Raw genomic sequence first — 22,730 nt, forward strand, 5'->3', positions numbered from 1 at the left:
GACCTGAAATAAATATATCTCTGCTCTGTGTGTATATTGGCCTACTGCACACTGGGTAAACAATCCCACTTTTGGGACAACACTATGAAGGCATACAGGATTTTAGTGCTGCCACCATCTTTCTGGTTGAAAATAATTTCCAGACTGATGCTCGTTCAGTTGTTGGGAAGCTTTGTTCCAACCTCACTGCTGGATATGTTGTTTATTTCATAGTAGAACTACAAGAGTCCTGACAATATCAGAGTTGCATTTATATCTAAGCACGTTTATAATTATTCGATAGCTCTTAACTAGTTTTAGTGAAAATGTCACAGGAAATTACTTAGGACGACTAAATATTGCATTGATGTACTCTGCAGCAGACTTATATTTTGAGGTTTAATGTAAATAGTTAATTGAATTCATATATTGTTTGAAGTTGCAGACATTGTTTGCAGGAAATCATGGTGGCAGTTGTCTCTTGAAATGTGAAGTATTGCTTTTGAGAAAAGAGACTGAAGGAGAAGCATGCTGTATCTCAGAGGGGTCAAAGCACTCCTGACATTTCCATTGTTATCTTTTGATAATTCAAATGTGTTGCATGGTTTCCCCCAAGCTGCATGTGATTCTGTGTTCTTATTCCTGCTCCCATATTTGATTTCAAGAAATGTACAGGCTGTAAATTTTTGAAGTGTGAAAGCCTCGTTATTTCTCAGCTTTTAACTCTTTCAGTATACATGTGTTTTGTTTTCAGAAAGCTTTGATTTTGATTAAACCTCTTGCTTCCTGTATGCAAGAACTGGTTTTGCCTTTGCACATGGAAGCCATAGATAAATCACCTTAGTCTCATAGTGATTTTTCTCATAATTTTTCATGGCTCCCAGCAACTATGAGGAATGAAATGTTGGCTGGAGTATTTCATACCTGCAGCAGTACAGAATAGCGTTTCATTGCATTTACAGTTGTGGAAGGGGTTGCAGCAATTTCCTCAAATGTTTTCAGTTGAGTTTCCTGTAAAGGTCAGAAGTGCTAGAGTAAAAAAAAAATCTTGAAACTTTGGTGTAGTGTAAATGGCAGAAGTTCTTGTACTTTCCTTCAGACTTGGTAACAAATATTAACTGTAACTTTTGTGGCTGACCTAATTCAAGCATTTGCTATAAATTAAAGGAAGCTTTTAGATAGATGAGTGGAAACTTCAGCATGTTGGAACACAGAATAGACTTTTTCCTTGAAAGGTAATGAATGATGAAATTTTGAGAACAAAGTTAGATCTTGCAAACAACAGTAGAAAAATGGCAGGTGAACCAAAGACTTTTTTCTTTGACAACCATTAACTGCTCTTTTTGTCTTTCTCCAGCTGGATAAAGCATCTGTCATGTCAATGAGTAACAGGTTTTGACTTAAAAAAGGTGAAAGTTACTTAATTTCCAGATTTTATAGGTTGAAATAGCCATTAAATAGGGTACAGGTACACTTGAATATATTGTATTTTGCTATGTGATGGAGTTTCATCACGCTATATATTTTGTTGTTAGTTAATATTTTGTCAAGGTCTAAAGCTTACAGAAAATGTCTTACAAATTTTCTGTGGCTTGTATTGATGTAGTATTGTATTAGAGAAGATCCAAATAAAACCATCTCAAGTATTGTCTAGGATTTTGTGTTTCTTTGGAGAAACCATATTTCAAAGTTTGCTAGAAGAAGAATAATCTTGTCATTGTGATTTGGCTGCTGGCATCTATGCAGTACGGTTGAAGGCTAGTTAAAAAAATAATTTTTTTTTAGATATTAAAAGGGTGTAAAAAGTGTAAGGGCCTTCAGAGTACTCCAAAGTATGTTTACATTCCCATAATATGTTTGAATATTTCATCAAATCAAGCTTAAAGTTTATTTTTAAAGTTCACAGTGACTTTTTGCAGAATTTGTCAGATCAAGGATGCTTCTTCCCAGTAAAAACTGCTTATCATACTGGAATCACTCTGAAACCCACATACACAGGAGGTAGAAGCTGTGTTAAAATTTGTGGCATCAAGAGAGCCTGGTTTAGATTTAGTGGTTGAAATGTGAGGTCATTTACTTAAGGGCTGGGTTCCCGAGGCACGGCCCCTTGGAAATGATCTGCTAATAACCTGCAATTACCTTTGTGTGGGCTAGGAAAAAATGCAGCATTTTGACCCATGGAATTTATGCCAGACACTGCCCCAAAATCAAGTATCAAATAGTGCCAAAGATGAGGTTTAGAGATATTTTTGAAGCTGTTAGCACTGAGAAAGCCTACCTCTTTGCAGGTAGGCCTTGTAAGTGAGACAGCTGCTCATTCTGCAGAAACATCTCAGTATTGGAGGAGTGGGTGAGATGCTTGCGGTGGGGTGAAGAGCCAAGCTGTGCACTCAGGATCCCTTTGAGCCCCTTCTCTTGAGGCTCTGTGTGGGACTCTTCATGGAGATTTGTCTTGTGAACTTGGTTCTGGAAAGGGCTCTCTAGGTCGTTGAGCCTGGTCCGACCAGTGTCACCACAGGGATTCATAGCGAAGGTGCTCACACTGTGTCCTTTTGAGAAGGCTCAGCATGCCACAGATGTCCTGCATTACCTGTCCAGTCTCCCTTGTCCTACTGAAGTGCAGACTGGCCCACAGTGAGTGGTGATTTTATCTAATTACAGTATGAGTATATTTGTTGTAGTTGAAATATCACCAGAAACCAGTGCCAGATTTAGTCAGGAGGTACACTGAAGTCCTTGTTGGGCAGACAGCTAATTCTAGGTTGTTTTTTGTCCAGTATTTTAGAGCAGTATAATACAGTAAAGTCTCTTACCTTTCTTCTTTCTTTTCTCTTTTTATACACAAGCTCCTCCTTCAAGGAACGGCAGTCCCTGAGCTCACAACTGGATTGATAGTTTCTGTTCATCCTCTGTTAGCATTTAAATTCAGCTATTCTTGAACTACCCATGGCAGACTGGGGACTTCCTAACTCCCACCTAAGTGAAAGTCCTAAGTGGAAGTTTGCTTTCTACTGCTTTGTGTACATGGAATTTCTTCTTTAAAAGAAATAACGTATAAAAACTTCAACTTGAAACCAGAACAAGAAATTAATTTTGTCATACACTGGGGAAGGTTCCCAAAAGCCCACCACATGTGGGTTTGGAAGCTTATTTGCCTGCTTGTTCCTCATGCAGTAGGCTTCTGCTCCATGTAAATCTAGAATAAGTGGGTTATGTAGAGTGATTTCTATAACTATTACTGATGGAACACAAAGCTTTTAGGGCCATTATAGTTGCATCATTTACCAAAGATGCAAGATAGTCATGTTCAGTGTAATTTTTGCAGTGAAGTGAGCTGTCTTGGTATACCTGTGTGGCCAGAGTTGTTTGTGTTTGTTTTCACTACATTTTTCAAGCAGAAATGCAGTTTTTGCTAGGGAGTTATAGTGTTTTAGAGTAATACTTTTTTTTACAGCAGGTAAGAGTGGGGATAAAGGGCTATGTCAATATTTCTGAATTTAACAGCACCAGGATCCCTTTCTTTGTCATGAGGATAAGAGGCATAGCTCAATTCGTGTGGCAAAACCCTCTGTCCTGCCCTTCTGCAGGCTTGCCTTTTCCACGTTGCCTCTTGGGAACAGCCTGTGTGCTGGGTTATTTGCTGAGCCATGCCCGGGCACTGCGTGGGAGAGGGCTAGCCCGGGAAGACCAGGAGGTGTCTTAGCAATGAAACAATCAGTCATGGACAGGGCTCGGTTTGGGCCACAGCTGAAGAAAGGTCCTAAAATCCTGAGATCCCCAACGATGGGCAGTACAGAAGAGAAGACAGCACAGAGGCAGAAAAAAAATACTAGAGAGTGAGTTAAAGACAGAGGATGTAATGTTGGCAGTAGTGTTTGCTACAGGCTGCAGCTGTGAGGCTGCTTAAGGTGTGGGGCTTTGCTTTGGTTTTGGTTGTATGTTTTTAAGTTTCGTGCCTTAGGCTAAGACCAGAAATTGAAAAGATGCACAAGTGGCTTAAAGCTGGTATAATTTCTCTACTGCAGTATGTGTGCTGAGCCACTTAGATACAGGCTTCCTGTAGGGTATTGCCAAGTATGAGTATGTTTCAGGTAAGATTTTAGCTTAGAAGTATTGGCGTGGCTTTTGCTTGATTTGTTTCACTATTTAGAGAATTCTTCGCTTTTCCTTTCAATTCCCTCCTCGATCTGTAATTTCATGCTGCTGAGGTTGATCATGTTACGGTGGGCAGTAGCTCTGAAAAATTATGACCCTTCTCATGAGCATCAAAGGAAATGGTGATGAAAAGTAGCCAAAACCAGTACTGGGAAGGTAGGAAAAAAGCAATCCTTAGACCATTTTGGTGGCTGCAAGGTGCTGTACTTTCTATATGAATTTTGGCTTAGTGAATGCTTGGCACGTGTCTCTGTCTTTTTCCCATGCATAGTGGATGAGAAAGGAAATGTAAGACTTCCCACCCTACAAACAAATGGCAGTGTTTGGGAGTTGGCCATTTGTATTCCTGTTGATTTTTTCAGGAGCTTAGCAAGGCGTCCTTAAAAAGCTGTCAGCAGCAGCAAAGACACCGTAGTCATTCATCTGCAGATTTAAGGGTGCAGCACTGCCTTCTCTTATAGCAGACAATTTTCTCTGTCACTTTTGAAGTTGCAAATAGGATTTTAAAAATAAAGAACATCGTACTGTTGTTTCAAAATGTGAGTTGAGGATGTAATTACATTCTGACATAAGGAATGGAAAATAACACACTAATGATACACAGGAAGCAAGTTCTGGCAAGATGGGGTCTTTTATAGGCTGTTGTCTTGTGGTCCTGTTCACATGAAAGTGCTGTTTGACTCACAAATTCTGTTTAACTGTAGATAATTTTTTAATATACCATGAGTTTGTTACATAGCTGCAGAAGAAATTTAAAACTTCAATACAACAAGCTTTGGGTGTACTCCTTTATTATATATTTTAATGTTTAAGGCTGTGAAAAAAAGCTCATGGAATAATGTATGTATTAGTCTAGTCCTTTTTTTCTTAGAAAGTGATATAACATTTTGTTCTAAATGCATGCAGTGTTCTTGAATTATCCTGTGGTTCACTTTTATACAAGAACTGTGTGCAATATTTCTTCTTCTAACAGCAGCAGCATCTATCACACAGATGTATTCACCTTTCATCCACATATTCATACACATTTGTTATTTCAGTTATGGTTACTGTGATGTTTTAGGTACTATTTTACCTATGTGATGGCACTAGATAAAAGATCCATTGTGCCCTCAGTGGGCAGCAGTTTATAAAACTTTTATCTCTGCTAATAGAATACTGATACACTATAAATGCCATGTGCATATACGGAAGACTGTATTAATGTTGTGTAGCTAATTGGACTGGGGACATAAAAGGTTAAAAAAATTCATTAAGTTCAGGTTTAAAGTGCATCTTATAGAAAGTGACTTGGAAATTCTTGTTTTGGTTGATGCTGTTCTCAGATAACTTCAGAAACTTCAAATAGAAATTTACTTTCTATGGTTTAGTGTTCATGTCTGATATGCTGGAAACCTAAATAAGATATATAGTATTTCCTGTGTGTGGTACAGTGCTGTGGGATGGTGGAGGTTGCTACTGCACTGGGATGTAGAAGAGGGCAGTGAATGTAGGAGTGTTGAAAGGGAGGAGGAGAGGTAGAGGTTTGTTACTAGGGGAAGAGTTTGTTCGAAGCCATCACCTGTCCCTGATGCTTGCTCAATGATCTCATCGCATTTGCGGATGGCACCAGATTGGGGGTGTGTGTGTGTGTGTGTGTGTCAGGTGGCAGTTGACATGCTCAAAGGCAGGGCTGCTGTTCAGAAGTTTCCAGACAGGAACCTTATGAAATCCAGCAAGGTCAAATGGCAGTTTCTGTCCCTGGGAAGGAGTAATTGCTGGCAGGCTGGGGTGTGATGGCTTTGGAAGCAGCTCTGTTGGAAAGGACCTGGGTCCTGGTGGACATCAAGCTGAACATGAGCCAGTTGTGTACCCTGGCATCAACACAGCCAACAGCATCCTGGGCTGCATTAACAGCCTGCACATTGAGAGAAGTGATAATCCTCCTTTACCTGACACTCATTAGTCCACATCCAAAATACAGCATCCCATTTTGAGTCTACCAGTAAAAGAAAGACATTGTTAAACTGGAGCAAGTTCTGTGGCTGTGGAAGCTGGAGCACATGCCCTGTGAGGAGATGCTGAGGGAGGTGGGCTTGTTCAGCCTGGAGAAGAGACAGCTTTGGGGGAACCTTCCAATGCACACAAGGAGGTTCTCCAGAAGACAGAGCCAGGCCCTTCACAGTGGTGCCTGGTGGGGGAGTACAGCAGAGAGCAGATGGGACTTGAAAGATTCAGGCTGGATCTATGGAAAATTTCTGTCACTATAACAGCAGTCAAGCAGTAGAGCAGGTTGCTCATGAGGTTATGCAGTCTCTGTCCGTGGAGGTTCTCAAGACCCAGCTGGGCAAAGCCTTGAACAGCCTGGTCTGACCCCACAGGTGGCCCTGCTTTCAGCCAGAGATTGGAGTAGAAATGTGCTGAGGTCCCTCCCAGCCCAAAGAAGTTGATCACCTTAAAAGGTAGTCAGCTGCAAAATGTGTTAGTGTTCGCAACGGATCTGACAGCAGGCTCTCTATATGCTTCTGCCAATTATGGTAACATTTGTCATATTTTCCTAGTTAATATTTTTCTTCCTGCTATGGTTGTTGTTTCTGTGGGCTTCTTGACAGAGGGGAAGCAGACTTAACTGCCTTTACATCAGGAGCACTGAACTTCATTCTGCCCTGTGAGTCAAATGTACAGCTAATTGAAGGATAAACTCAGAAGTCTTTCCCCCATCACCACCTTTCAGCTTTGGTGATCTTCAGTAAGAGATTTGCAAAGCTGTCCTACAATTTTCACACATAAGGAATTGTCCTCTTTTAGAAAGAAAAAAAATAGTATCAGTTGGAAGAGTTAGTGAAAATTACTTTCATTTTGGGGCATTTCAACTTATAAAGAGTCTTTGCGGTAGCATTAGAATAGGCAGGGGTGTATATATAGAAGTTTTAAGAAATCTTAGGAGCTGGAGATTTAGAATAGTCTGTAATACATTTTTTTTAACTGTTTCTTCTTTTTCTTCTCCCTCTCCACCCACCTTATCTTCTGCAGGAAATAAAGAAGGACATGAAGAAAGAAAATACTGCCAACAAACCACCAGAGAAGCCTATAAATGAAGTTTCCAATGGAAGCCCTTTACTGTTGTCTGAGACAATTATTAGAACCAACAAAAAAGGTATAGTATATGGAAGCTTAAATGCAGATTAAATTCAGACCTTTAAAAGAACAAAATGTAAACCTTCCTTGTTTCTAGAAATAAAGCTAGAGTCTATTTAACTGTAAGGGCATAGCAGCGATAATAAAAAAAAATTAAAATCTCATTGTCTTCTTAGACTGGCATATAGGTGCATTTATTATGCCTAATATTTCCACATTAATTTGCACAGACTTCCCTTTCTTCTTAAAGAAATCCTTCCTAGATACATTTAATTAAGGAAAGCTGTGGGAAGAGATTACTAAAGCTTATTAAAGTAAGGACCTGACAGCTTGCATATATGGAGATTTTTGCACAGTGATGTCAGTCCGCATTCATGTATTCATGTTCTATCTGGGACAGAGACTAGTTACTGACAGAGAAGTTTTTAAAAAAAACACTACAAAACATAAAGCTTAACACATTAGTTTTCTCGGAAGTGTCTATCACTGTCTTCTGTTTCAGACCGGAATGTGTGCTCTTCATGTCTGGCTTGACTCCCAATGCAGATTCCTAATGTAGAGTTTTGAGTTGCTAAAAAGAAAACCTCCACATCTTCTGTTTCTTTCCCTAGCTCTCAGTCCTGCTCTCAGAAATATCAGAACAAAACAAAAAATTGGCAATACAAAAGCTGAATTTTTTGTTAGGTTATGTTTATCCTCCTGTTTGTTTGTGGGAGAACAATTGCCTACGTGCAAAAGGTCGGCTGTAGTTTTTCCTGGAGAATTCACTGGATAGTTTCTTGCTTGCTGTCTTATACAGAATAATCTGCTGTCATTAATCATTGCTGTAATGTAATTTCCATTTTGGCGTGTCTTCTATACTGTTAGGACTATGCATATGGAAATTTCCTCTTCCGTATTATCAGCAAATATTGTATTTGGGCTAGTTTGACTAGAGGCCTTAAACCTAAGGTTTGCAACCACAAGTGAGGAAGATTTAATAATTTCTGCAAAATGTATTACTTCCTTTAAAATGTGAGGGGGAGTAATCTCCACCTCTTTTGCGAGGAGTGATGTCCTCTGAAAGAAAAAATTGGAAATAAATCTCAGAAAGCTTTGTCTTTTGAGTTTGCAATGTCATCTTGAATCTGGAGACACGTCCAACATTTCTGCTTTGGGTCATAGGTTTTTCAAGCAACAGCAGAATTAAATTACCAAGAATTATTCTTTTTCATGGCTGCTATACAGAACCATATGAGTAGTTGGGAAATTATCTAGGGACCAAGTCTGTTCCATATTGCTTCCGCTGCTATTTGGAGAAGGCTAATAGCTGTGGCAGATGCAGAGATTTGGTTCAGTCACAAGGGGATAACACTCCAAATACAATACTTAGAGCACAGGCTTTCTCCTCCTCTTTCTTCCCTCTGGCTCAGAAGCTTTAAAGGATTCAGGAGATAAAGAAGTTCTCTTTTTTTGTCTGTAGCTGGAGAATACAAAACTTCATATTTATTGAAAGGAGAGAAGCAAAGACTGACACGAAGATCTGTAACTTGAGGAAGGGGTTAGGTTTGGAAATAGCAGATTTCATATTATGATGTTATTGCATTGGGTTTCGTTGGTGGGGATTGCACTTCTCATGGCTACCTCTACATCAGGTCAGGGTTAGTAAATGTTTCATTTTGGCTGCTTCTCCACAGCTGTTTCCATTGCTGCAGAGCAAGCAGTTGCAGCATGCCGTACTCTAGTAGTACAGGTAAGGATGCATAGAGCATAACAAGGCCAAGAGAGCTTCCCCTCTTTTTTTCTGGGGTTGGTTTGAGCATGGTGCCAAAGTAGTCTTGTTTAAGTGAGGACAGCTAAGCAAGTAGTTACTGTTGTGTTCAGTAATAAAGAGTTTTCTAAGATCTGTGTGGCAAATCTCCTTGTGGAAAGTGTTGCAATATTTTACTGAAGAGGGAGCCCTAAATGCCACAGGGATTATTTTCTTCAAGTGTTCTTGTGCTGTGACGTTTGTTAAACCCTACTTTAGTCTGTTTACTGATGACAGAATGTGACCTGACCTGAAAGAGGTACTATTTTCTTTTTTTTTTTTTTTTTTTCTCCTTGCTGTTAGGAAGTGAGAAGGAGAAGGATGCATCTAAAAGTTTTAGCTTCTGTTCAGCAGTGAAAATAGTAGGCAGTATTATTTATTTGCTTGGGCAATGTAATCTTGCTCCTTGGAACTTCAGAGCAGATCCAGTGACATGGGAGTGAAACATTCTGTGCTGGAGCGTTGTTTTTATTGCCAAGATAACGATAAGTGCTTTTCCGCTGCTGTGGTGTTAGTTGCGTAGTTTTACTACTTAACTTGGTTGGCCTAATTTAAGTGGCAGCACTTTAGCAGGCATTTACATTTTGAGCAGAAGAATCTTGGCCTCTTGGGCTTCTGGCTTGTAGAGGGTTTTTCCTTGAGGAATAGTGATGAGTGTCCCACAGGTATTCAAGGAAAACAGCTAAATTATTTGTAAGAAACATCTAAGTAGCTAAGAGGAAAATAATGGATTTCTGAACAAGAAAGATATTTAGGATCCAACTTTATATCTTTGTTCATATTAAATATTTCTAAGTACTGTATTAAAATTAGGTGTTCTTATAATAAAATCAGTGTAAATTGAAATGCCTCTTGTAAAGGCCTACTTCATCAAGTAAGTGATGGACATTAATACTTTGGATTACAGATGTAATCTAGGAACAATTTAAAGTGGGTGTAACACCACTGGTATTAGCCTACCTGGGTAGGTACTTCCATTACATAGTGAGGGTGGCAACTGTTTGTGGTATTATTAATTGTAGGTCATCATCTGTGAATCACTCATTTTTTTTGTTATAAAGACCAGGAGAAGATGGAAGGATTTGATTTTGTCTGCTTTTCATTGGGGGCAGTAAAACCAGAATATTTCTCATCCTTTAATGTTTCTTGCTGACCACAAATACTAGTGACCTAATGGAAACAAACAATAGAAATGACTGCTGTGGTGGACTTAATTTAGGCAACTCTGTTACACTTGGCCTTGATGTATTTGTGAGAGTTAATATTTGTAAGTATTTCCTCTCTTTACAGGGTTGTGAGTATGATCTAGAAGTTAGGGCTACACCTAAGAAATAACGGGTTTAGTTTCTTGGTCTGCCACAGAGTTGCTGTGTAACTTTTGCTAAATGACTTAAACTCTGTTGGCCAAATTACCACACTTTAAATTTCCAAGGTCAGGTATTTTCACATGTATTGATTTTTCAGGTAGGCAGAGGGCTTTTTTCTGGTTTATTGCAGTGGCATATCCTAATTTGTTCATAACTTCCAGGTATTTCAGGTGTGTCTGCCTCAGGCTGCCTATTGGCAAAACTTGGGTTTATACCTGCTTCGTAAAGTTGTTGAGATGTCTTATAGCATGCTAGCGATGGCAATTAACACCTTTTAATATAGCATTTCAGTGAATTCATTCTTCACCTCAGAAAGGTTCAAAAAAGGACTGTTTGCTCAAGTGTAGAGATGGGGTTAGGGAAACATGAAGTCCTGGTGTTTTTCCTGACAGTTCCCAGGGCTGCAGCAGCTCTAGGCTAGTTTTGATGGGTGCTTTGGGTGCTGCATCATTGGCTCCTGTCCAGGGAAAAAGGTCATGGCACTGAATGACCTGTCTGAAGCTGTATGAATGTCAGCTGTTGTTGGCTTGCATATCCTTTGCCAGAACCTGGGAGGGATCATTCTTGCACTTCTTCATGCAGTTTGTGTGCCAAGAAGATCCTTTCCTTGCCAGGTGTAGGTCTTTTAGTATATCTTTTCACTGCTCCAGAATTTTTGGTAGGCATATAGAACTATTGTTCTAAAACTTCCATAGAGCTGACTTAAAAAAATTTTTTTTTTTAAAATTCCTTTTTTTCTATTTAAAATTGGCATTATTGCAACCTGGTAATAACAGGTTGGGAAAGCTTTTTTTTCCCCTGAGAACATTTTCAGATTGTTTGGGAAAAAAAGCAAAGTTATTGCTATTGTTACTATTATTTAATAACATAAGAAAATTACAGTCAGGTCTTGGAAACAGAAAAACACTGAGAGATAGGGGTTTTTAAAATGCTTTTCCAACATGGTGAAATTCCATCTTTTTAAAGTTAACTTTCAAAATCTAAAAGCAGATCTGAAGTTAGGCAACTGTTTCAGATCTGTCATAAATTCAGTACGACCTTCATCCAGGTATAAAGGGACATAATGGAAACTTGCATGCAATGAGCTTAACTGTTAAATGGCTATGACTTATTTTAGGATAGTTTTGGTCTGATTTTTGAGTATCCTATTTTTAAGTATCCTATTTATTGTGCTATTTTGTGTATCTGGAAATAGGAGCCTGCTTGCATAGGCCAAATTGCAAAACTGGAGTTGATAGGCTGTATTTTGTAAGTAAACTAGCAACAATTGTTATACAAGTAAACATAGTTGAGGAAAAGATATATTGCCTTGCCAGATGTATTTGTTTTATATCAACTGTAAATGCCGTCTGCATTGAGGTTATTCAAGCCAGCAAATCTGGAACAGCTCATCACGTGTTACATGTTCTTAATCAGAGCCAAACACTGAAAGCAAGGAAATATTTTTGCTAGTTCTCTTGAGAATGATTTATTTTACCTTCCACCCTACATTGAAATAATAGAGAGAATTTGCATCCTATCCTAAAAGGGAGAGTTTTGTGAAAATAGATTTGATGATATAATAATGTTATGATAAATAATAAGTCTGTTGTACACAAAACTGAGATTTAAGTCTAGTTTTGTAAATTAGAGAAATGGGAAAAGTATTTTACAAGAAAAATGCTTCATCATTTGGTTCAATAGTTTTATGAGTATTTGGATACAAAAAGACACCCCATTTATTAAACAGACAAGCTGATGGTGACTCAGCATACAAGTGTGTCGACTCTGAGTTTTATATTGAGTAATGTATGTAAGCTATGATTCTGGTCATATTTTTCAGCAGAAAGGCAAACTTCAAAATCTCCTTCATAAAATCTTTTATTACTAAACCTAGTGCAAACCACTGCCTTTGGCGTGCCAGCCACGTGTTTGATGAGGTGTCTGACCCTCAGTACGCTCAGCTTTGGGTTTCCTTTCAAACACAGGAAGTTTGAAGGCATTAATCTGTCTTTTAGTTGGATTATCTTTTTGCTGTTTATGCGTTTAGGCCTTCTCCACAGACAGGCTTTGGTGTTCCTTTGCAAATACTGCCAACTTCAGAGAAATTATAGCTAGCATGAAAAAAAATTCTTTTCGATTTTAAGATCAGCTAATTGGTGTATAATCAGTACACAGTTTACACAAATATGCACAAGAACATACTTCTGAGCCTATTAAGGTTAAAATATGCATGCAGCATATGACACAAACCCAAAATGAGACATAAAAAATTAATGGCACAGGAAACTCGAATTCAGCAAAATATTTATTCTTTGAGTTTAAATACCATATCAGCATGTGCATAAGTACTGTCTCAGATAATACACATTTCCTTTAAAAGTACTGTTTCTTGAAAATAAATTCTTGGATAATTTTTGACTTCAGGTAAGCTATGCTGCACTGAAAGGAGCTGCAGAACAGGAATACAGAGATAGGTGTTACCATTGTTCTAAATTTGAGATTAGTCTGTTGACCATTGACATGTGAGTTTTTTTGGGTTTTTTTTGTTTTGTTTTTTTTGTCTGGAAGAAAGACCTCAATGCTGTCTTGGCAACAGTGGAACGGGTGCTCGCTCATTCTTTTCAAGTAGATCTTGTTTACGAGTCCAATTTAAATAATGACTTAATGTATTTAAAATCTAAACTTTTTTTCTATGTTACGGTCATTTGCTGCCTGGATTTTCAGTTAAGGTTTCATTATCCATCCAGATTCCAATAGCTTATTCCAATGAGATCATTTCTTTTCCTGTCATTTACTGTGCAGTGCCCCACATCTCCTTTACATCCTAACTGCCTACCCCTTCTTTTCAATTACTCTTTCCTGGTGCTCTGCAAAATGCACAAATGCTGAGCCCTGATGTAGCTTCTGCAATTTTGCATATTTGGATCCAACCACTGATGTGGGATCCTAGTGAGTATCATGAGGCTCTGTGCAGGAGCAACCCATAGAATTCAGTTGTAGAAATCGCTCTTGGTTTGAATTGTAATTCCAAGTTAATTCTATCCTCTGGGCATCTTTTGTTTGCCTAGGTGGCTGTCTTCTTGTAAGATGTTTAGCTCTAGGAATCCTATTTATGGACCCTGTTGTAAAAACACTGAACAAAACTACAGCCACTTCATCAAGGAGCTAACTATATGCACACCTGTGAAACAAGGTAACAGCTAACTAAAAAATTTTAAAAAAAAAAGAATGCAAGGGAAGATGTATTATTTGAATGATTGCTGGCAGGCTGTTTCCAGGTTTCTTGCAGACAGAGGACACTTGTTTTAATGAAAGATTTAAATCTGGATCTGCATTTGGAAATTGGGAGAGCATATGGAGAAAATTGTGACAAAGTTAGATTTAAACTTCAACAGGCACTGTTGGATGCTGACACCCAGGACAGAGAAGAGGCAGAAGATGACCTTTTCGTACAGAGTCTGAAGAGACATGGGAGAGTAATCACTGATCAGCATTCTGTGCAGCTTGTAGATGAAACAGAGAGAAGTGGTTATGGTTATGAGGACATGAGTTAGGTGTGTTGGTTGGTGGTTTTTTTTTAAAGGTAGATCCAGAAGTGTATTTGTATCAATGGGAAAGCAGAGATAAGTGAATTTTTGAGGAAGAGAGTGAGAGGGAACAGGTGAAGTGGTGGAACAGGGCTACAGGGGCAGTTGAAAGAACAAGGAGAAGAAAGTCTTTTTACAAGTCATTTATACAAATATCTAAAAAACGCTGCACTAGAAGGAATAGTCAACAGAGTTTCATCTTATCTTTTGTGACCACTGAGGAATTTTTGTTTAATCAGTTAAAGGATTTTTTTTCCTTTCTAAATGCTTTGCAATATGTTTTACATGTATGAAGTACAAAATGAAATCATATATAATATTCTAACAGTTGTACTAGAATTTGCTAGTTCACATTTATCACAGCGTATGATAATTGTCCAAAAGGTACTAGTAAAGAGCAAATGTGTTGTCAAACTCAGGTTATATGGAAATCTTCTTTAACACAAGCCAAAACCAGTCATAGAATTATAGAATCATAGAATGGTTTGGGTGGGAAGGGACCTCAAAGACCATCTAGTTCCAACCCCCCTGCCATGGGCAGGGACACCCTCCACTAGACCAGGTTGCCCAAAGCCCCATCCAACCTGGCCTTGAACACTTCCAGGGAGGGGGCAATAATACCATAAGTGCTGGATTCATTCTTGTTAGAGTAACAGCAACAGCAAAAGTTTGAAGCTTCCTCTTGTCTTAAACTTAAGTTTCCCATCACAAAAGAGATTGTTCATTTTTTCACAAGCTTCTGCAGAGAAGTGTCTCCCTGCTGCCAGCAGTTCCCTCCTCCTCGCTGCTGTAGGATAAGTCGCTTGGTACCTAGCAAGGCCCAGCTGCCTTTGAGGTCTGTCCCTGACTTTCTGCCTCCTGACTATAGCTGTCTGTGTTTGTCTCCTTTAGCCTTCCATCTAGGTGGTGTGGGATTTTCAAGAACAGCATGGATAACTTGATTTGGAAATTAGCAGACCAACCTTTCTCCCCTGTCCCCTCTCACAACTTTCTGTGATTAAGGAGTGGCAGAAGACAAGCAGGGTGGCTCACCTGAAACTGAGCTTTGGAGCAAGTCATTGGGGTCACTGTATGTTTCCCAGAGCCTAGCTTGGGGTATCTACACCTCGTGTCTGGCAGCTGTCATAGGAGAGAGTCAGACTTCCTATTCTGTGGTAGAGACAATGAAAGTTAAGGAGCAATATGGGGATACTGTTGTGGAATGTAAAACATAACCCAATCTGGAATGAAAATTTGAGGTCAAGAGAGTCTACTTTGACTGTGCAAGCTAATACCTTTTCCATGAGCCCTGAAACTTCGCCAGTGTACTTTAAACTGGGTCAAGCATCCTTGTCTTGTCTTTCCTGGAGTTAATCTTGATGAATTTGTAACTGCAAAGTTAAATATGCCCATCTAAGTGTGCTCTCACACTGAAAGGCAGGTCCTTAGTTCAGTGCTGCTTTACCTTTGCTGGCTTGGGTGGGAGCTGGGATGGTGCTGTGTTGCTTTATGGGGGACAGGGAACTGGCGTTAGCCTTCCCTGGTGGGCTGGAATCAGGGCTGTGCGGCTGTTGACATCTTTCTCCCATTGCATGTAGGTAGTGCTGAGAGCCAGCTGTGCTATGGTAAGTGGCGGCACTAATCAGCGTACTGAGGCAATTGGAGGTTTCTGGCTCCTGTGACAACCATAAAAACCTTTGAATGATTTCTAGGGTTGTAGGTGAGAAGCAGTGCCTGTCAACAGCTCCCTCGAGTCTCCTTCAAATTGCAGCGTCATGTGACATGAGTTGAAGACATAAATAATTTGTATAAAGGATTGGTCTGAGAATTTGTGCTTAACCCAGTAAGCACCGCTCTGTAAAGAAGATTTTTGGATGTATGTGAAAGTTTAATCTAAACATATGCCTTTGTACTTTTTTCTATGATTGTATTTTTTAAAGGCAGCTCCATACTTGCGCTCTCTGCACTGGAATAGAGTGACTTGTTCTGCTGCTGTTGATTCCCTTCAGTGCAGGAAACTTTTTGACTTGTGCCTGCTTGGACCAGAAGAAACTACAGTCATTGTTCAAGAGCTTCCTCTTCTGACAGCATGATACTTAAAAGCCCAAGTTGGGATAAACTTCTGCAGACAGTGCAAGAATGTACACAGCAAAAATGAACCATCGCTGCTGGTAGGAAGGGCTGTCACTGCCTTGGTGGTTTAGGAAACCTGAGCAGAGAGTTCTACTTAGAAGTATGCTGCAAGGGGACCTCTGTGAACCAGCTGCTGGTCTGGGGTTTGGTTAGGAGTGTGTGTCTGGGAGGGGGGGATTTAACTCTGAATGCACTTTGCACAGGTATTCTTCACCTGTTCTCTTGCCATACCCCCTCTCCCGTGTGCACGTATGCAACATCTAGAGTGCTTTAAGCAAAGCTTTGCTGTTGGCTGCAAGTGACAAGAAACTATATGAAAGTATTGCCCATAAGGCACGTTGTTTGTGCTGGTTTATGATCTGTGATAGATTCTATGAAACATTTTACTTCCAGGAATTGATACAGGCTTTAAAAACTTTCTTCTGATAAGGTGACGTGTCTGGAATGAACTTGTCACTGTGTTAATTTTAATTATTTTTCACACACAGTGTGAAAAACTTTGATTCATCTGGTTAAAAGCCCCTGAAGTTACGGAAGTTTGCTTTGCTATAACTAGATTTGAAAAAACAGATAGAGGTATCAGACAGTGTTGATAACGCATGGCTTGGATTATTCTGAGTAGGATGGCATTGTTAGCTACGTAGGCTTTCAGTCTTCAAATTCCTGTATGATGCAGGTGCAGGGACTCAAGTAACAAGATACTATGTCTGCAAAAGTATATTTCTTGTTTCCACTGGCATGCAGTTTCCTAAATTTTATTCAGTGAATTCTTCATGCATATTTTATCTTATTTCAGAAATTCCTCCCTTACAGTCTACTCCACCTTTATCAAGGTGCTTACAGCGTGGCAAGTTGTGCTGCTGTTAGTGGTGCATTGTGATGTATTGTACTGTTTACCATTTTTTGATGGTTATTTCATTGCTTTCTAATGTTATTTCACAGTTAAGATGCACCAGTAGCTTGCAGTAGTTCCTATTCTATGTCTTTCTGCATTCCCTTTTAAATTATAAATACGTAGTTGTGCCTGTTTCTTGCTTGGTGTTAATTTGTAATATCATCCTCTTTAAAAATTCAAAGCATGTTGCTGATGATGGTTAGTTTCCAAGCTCATTGGTAGGGTGGTTGTGCTTGACAAGGGAGTGAAACGTGGAAGTGCTGACAGGTGGCTGGCTGCTGATTCTTGGCCCCAAGCACAAGATTGCAATAGGGAAGATTATTATTATCTGTCACACAGCAAAAGCTGTTATTTCCTAACTTCAGCACCAACTTCATTTAGAAACTGAAGCGGAGGATGGGCAGAGGTCATCACGGTGAGAAGGAGCTCCCTGAAGTGTCCAGATTAGCTGGGAATGAGTTTTGAAGTCAGCAGGGGTGTAGTGCCACTAGCATGGTCCTCTGCCTGGGCTGCATTGCCCCTGTGAAGCCCCTTAGGGTTTTTAGCTGTTACTGTAGCATCTGCTGTGGCTGCATCTTCATAAATCTGCTACTCTACAGACTATTCCAGAGAGCACTGGCACCTGCAAGAACCCCAGGCCACCAGTGGCAGCCCAGGATACATCTGCTTTCCCCCAGAAATACTTGGCTGCTCCAGAATCTGCTTCTGATAGTGTTTTCACCAGAGACTAGATTTCGTCAGCTTTATACCCATACAGTGCTCAGCCTGGCACTGTATTCATTGCTCAGATTTCTTGAGTAGTGCACTACAGTAGATGACAGGGATAACGCTGTGCTTAGTGATCAAACAGGGTACAGTAGCATCCCAGCTGTCCAGTAGCTTGAATTTAAGCCATCATATACATTTAAGCAGCTCCTTTTTACACTGGGTCATGCATTTTCCTGTTGGCTATCATCCTCTGTCATGCATTCATCGGGGATATTTCAGTAGTAAAAAAAAACAAAGTACCCTCACAAAAGCTTCTGTCATTAGCACCAGATACTCCATTCATTTTAAATAACTTTAAATGCTGTATTTTTGTATTTCTCTCTTCATTTAGTACCACATGTACCTTGTGTAGTCTTCTGTTAGACTCCTGCCAGGTTCCAGATGTCCCTCATCTATATAGTCTGGTATCTAGCTCTGCAAAAGCTGCAAGATGCAATGTCAGCCATTATTGCTTCATTTGTGCAACTACAATCCCAAGACATGTTATTTTTTCAGGCCTAGGAATTCTCTGTTAGACTACTGACTCAGCATAGTGTTATCCTAAATTACGTGGGTCATGGTTACTTCTGGGAATTCATAAGAGGTCAGGAAGTGTCCAGGAAATTATTTAAATTAAAAAAAAGCTCCAGTGACTTAAGGAAAACCAAAATCCACTCACATGCCTGGCAGCTATTGAGCAAATAGAATAGCAGAAAAAAAAAGTAATAAACATTGAAAGGTTAGCCTGAGCCTGTAGTTTCAGAAAGATGTTAAGGTAGCACTGCCCCCAAAAAGAGAGCCATCTTTCCTGTTTTTCTTCTTCCTGTGTTTTGGTACAGATATTTGGCTGCATGGCAGGCCAGACGAGGAGAATGATTGAGGTTAACATTAAGCTAGCAAGAAAAATGCAGAGGTTGTTTTTAATAGCGGGTCAGTTCACCGTCTACCTCCTCACACTGCTGCGTGAGCACTTGATCTGACAAGGCGGCAAGGACTGTGGCAGGAGCTGGGAGAAGCAGAGGGAGCAGCAGTGCTGCCTTTTATTTGGTTGCAGATGAAAATCGTTCTGAAAGTGCTATGAGAAAGTGATGGTTTGTCAAACTTTTTCAAAGGTGGTACATGGGCATTGGGTTAAAACAACTGCTAAAGAAAACAAACATGCTGTTATGTCAGTTTGAATGGTCAGTGTTGCTCTTCACTTTTCTCTTGTGTTGGAGAGGTATATGGCTTGGTCAGTGTCCCAAAAAAACCAGCATTGCAGTTGTATACAGAACCCTTCTTATATATGAACCCTTCTCCCCTCCCCGCTCTTCATCTTGTAACCACAGAACCATTTTGGAGTAGATTTCATTACAGGCACAGCTGACAAGCCAGAGGCCTATTTATTCACAGCTTTTAACTTTGAGGAAGTAACTTCTCATTCATGTAGCAAGTGTAATGGAAAGGACGAGAGGAACTTGACAGCTATTTTTAGGAAGAGATAGTGTTTATCCCAGCAAAACTAAAAAAGATGTTGAGACATTACAAACTTTAAACCTAGACAGATTTTTTTTTTAAAAAAAATATTTTAAGGTGAAGGAGTTTCTTCTCATGTGTACCTCAGTTGCACTGTCAGCTTGAGTAGTCCTCCACTTATATTTTTATTTCTATGCAAATTGATATTCTCCTGTGTGTTGCATGAAATACCCACTTAAAAATGGAAACTGATAGTGCCAGAAAAATAGTAAACCTCATAAAGTGCTTTCAAATGCACAAAGTGCATTTTGAGCACTTTTTTGTTACTTTTATTTTCATAAATAAAAGTAATATTTTCACAAATGAAAGTAATATTATTGCACAAATGCATCAGCATAACAGCTGACACAATAGTTTTGTAGTAGACTGTATGATTCAGAAGGAGAGGGTGAGCAGACAAGTAGTGATGGGTGTACAGATACCATCAAAAAGGCTACCGAGAAGGCAAGGTATGAAACCAGCCTGCTCGCCTTGCCTGACATCGCGAGTCTGGAAAACTCTTGTTTAAGGAAAACTGAACAAAAAAAAAAGAGAGGGGCAGTAAACTAGAAGAAATTGCTCAGTTCAACATGGAGAACCATACCATGTTGATTAACATGACATTGAGGAGTCTTAGGCAGCATCCTGGTGAAAGTTTGTGGAGGTGGCCCAGTATTAAGACACGAGGACAGAAGTGTTTGTGTGAATGCTGCAGTGAGGAAAAAAGTATTACGGAAAGGTTTGGTGGCACGTTCAGTAGGGGATCTTCGGTGCAGCTGGATCGTTGGATAGAGTTAGGAGAGCTGTGCAACTGGATTCCAGGAATTAGTTAATTTGGCAGGAAGTCTTATCCTTGCATAGATCACAACTGACATGAAGTCATTGCTACTCACGTTACGTGGTCAGAAGCAGGAATGGTTGTAACCCTGGAAGCAGAGCCGAAGGGTATTAGGGTGAAGAGTCGTGCAAGTATGACATGCCCAGATGTATCATGGAGGGGGGAAATCTGGGTTAGTGTGGTGGGTTGACCCTGGCTGAGGGCCAGGTGCCCACCAGAGCCGCTCTATCACTCCCCTCTTTCATTAGACAGGGGAGAAAAGGTACAATGAAAAAAAAAACTTACGGGTCGAGATAAGGACAGGGAGAGATCATTCTCTAATTATCATCACGAGCAAACCAGACCGAACTTAGAGAGGGAATTCATCTTATTTATTACTAAGCAAAACAGAGTAGAGGAATGAGAAATAAAGCCAAATCTTAAAAACACCTCCCCCCACCCCTCCCATCTTCCCGGGCTCAACTTCACTCCCGGCTTCAACCTCCGCCCCCCCCAGCGGCACAGGGGGACGGGGAGTGGGGGTTACGGTCAGTTCCTCACGCGGTGTTTCTGCCGCTTCTTCATCCTCAGGGGGAGGACTCATTGTTCCCCCGCTCCAGCGTGGGGTCCCTCTCACGGGAGACAGTCCTTCACGGCCTTCTCCAACGTGAGTCTCCTCCACGGGGTGCAGACCTTCAGGAGCAGACTGCTCCAGCGTGGGTCCCCCACGGGGTCACAAGTCCTGCCAGCAAACCTGCTCTGGCGTGGGCTCCTCTCTCCACGGATCCACAGGTCCTGCCAGGAGCTTGCTCCAGCGTGGGCTTCCCACGGGGTCACAGCCTCCTTCAGGTGTCTCCACCTGCTCCGGCGTGGGGTCCTCCACGGGCTGCAGGTGGAATCGCTACACCCCCTCATCCTCCCTCCATGGGCTGCAGGGGGACAGCCTGCTTCACCATGGTCTTCACCACGGGCTGCAGGGGGATCTTGCTCCGGCGCCTGGAGCACCTCCTCCCCCTCCTTCTTCACTGACCTTGGTGTCTGCAGATGTTCTTACATCTTCTCACTCCTCTCTCTGGCTGCAAAAGCGCTCTCTAACTATTTTTCTCTTTCTTAAATATGTTATCACAGAGGCGCTGATTGGCTTGGCCTTGGCCAGCGGCGGGTCCGTCTTGGAGCCGGCTGGCATTGGCTCTGTCAGACACAGGGGAAGCTTCTAGCAGCTTCTCACAGAAGCCACCCCTGTAGCCCCCCCGCTACCAAAACCTTGCCACGCAAAACCAACACAGTTAGCTACTGGATGATGGACTTGCAGCAAGCGAAGCAACAGAGGTTTTTGATGGGAAGTTATGTACAGCTTAGAAGTTGGCATTTGGTACAGTGTAGTAAGACTGGGTTATTTCTGTGTAGAAATCTTTCGGTGTCTAATTTAAAACCCACTGAAAACTAGCGAAACATTGAAAATACAAGGTAAACAAAGATCATTAGAAAGATGGTTGGCAATAGATCCCTTGACTAGGAGACAGAATGTTTAATTTGTCAGTTAGTTACTATTCTGAATTTTGTATGGGAAGTTACCATGCCACATGTAGAAAATAGAATTAAGGAAAATAAAAAGCAGACAAGCTTTTAGTGTAAAGACAAAACTCAACCAGCACACGTTCTGCAGTCAGGCTGTGGGAAGTTCTGTGCCAGAAGACTGGGGATACAAGTGTGAACTAACCATGTCTGGAAGGGGGCAGAGTAATTAAAATCCAACGCATAAGTTTGTCTGAACTATCTGCCTTTGCTGTGTTCTGGGGCTTCCCCACCACTTGCATTGTGTAATTCATTGCTTAATGCAAGAGCGGCACAGTGCTCAAGTGGTTACTTGAAGTTTATTTAGAAGCATAATACAAGCTACAGCATCTTCGGGACCAAAGGATATTTAATGTGGGAATGGATACATTCTGGCCTTTGCAGTCCCCAGTGTAAAGGAAACAGCTGTTTAGTAGCTATCTCATTATATAAGGTATTAAAGATTACATTAGATTTCCACCTAAGCTTTTCAGTATAAATACTGGACCTAACAGAGAAACTGCTGCTACACTGAAGAATAATTTTTAAATAAATTCAGGCAAAGCAGACAACTGATTTGCACACAATACAGAATGCTATGAGGATTTTATTTTCTTCCTTACTATTCTTGTCTCCCAGGGGGCAGACAGCGTTCAGGGATGCGAGGAGCATAGTCCCCATGTTACTATTCCAGGTGCCACTCCAGGGAAGCCATCTACAGAAGGGTCTGGCATGTGCCCCAACCCCCTTTCTTAGTATAGTGCAAAGGAGCTGGGCTCAAATACTGGTTTGCATATCAGGGAAGAGAGTCGTATTGTAATCATATAGCACAGAGAGTGTCATCCTGTGACAATCTGGATGCCTTTGCTGCCAGGAGTTTTATTTCAGTTTCCTGATGGAACAAATTTTGTTTGAGAGCATCTGTTCATTTGCCCGCTTCCCACTGATTTTTTTTTTTTTTTTGAATGCTCTGGACAGTACCACCTAGAGTTGATGGAAGAGCAGAGGTGTTTAATGCATTTATAGGAACATAATGGTTCTTTTAAACTGAAAGCTGAACAGAGGAATATGACAGAAATTAGTGCTCCTCCCTGAATGAAAACCTCCATTTTGCGAGGCGGCAGCAGCCAGTGGC

At 40.6% G+C, this 22,730-nt stretch overlaps 1 protein-coding gene across 2 annotated transcripts in view; it reads left to right on the top strand.

Moving 5' to 3' along the window:
• The window catches only part of SH3KBP1 (SH3 domain containing kinase binding protein 1), a 235,832-nt gene that overhangs the window by 78,218 nt on the left and 134,884 nt on the right, over nt 1–22,730 (top strand). For both annotated transcript variants that reach the window (XM_075775507.1, XM_075775514.1), the window contains exon 3: nt 7,147–7,270. In XM_075775507.1, coding sequence (XP_075631622.1) covers nt 7,147–7,270 — 124 coding nt within the window. The remainder of the gene's footprint in view (nt 1–7,146; nt 7,271–22,730) is intronic.

Source organism: Balearica regulorum, chromosome 1, assembly GCF_011004875.1.
Source record: "Balearica regulorum gibbericeps isolate bBalReg1 chromosome 1, bBalReg1.pri, whole genome shotgun sequence".
Lineage (NCBI taxonomy): Eukaryota > Metazoa > Chordata > Aves > Gruiformes > Gruidae > Balearica > Balearica regulorum.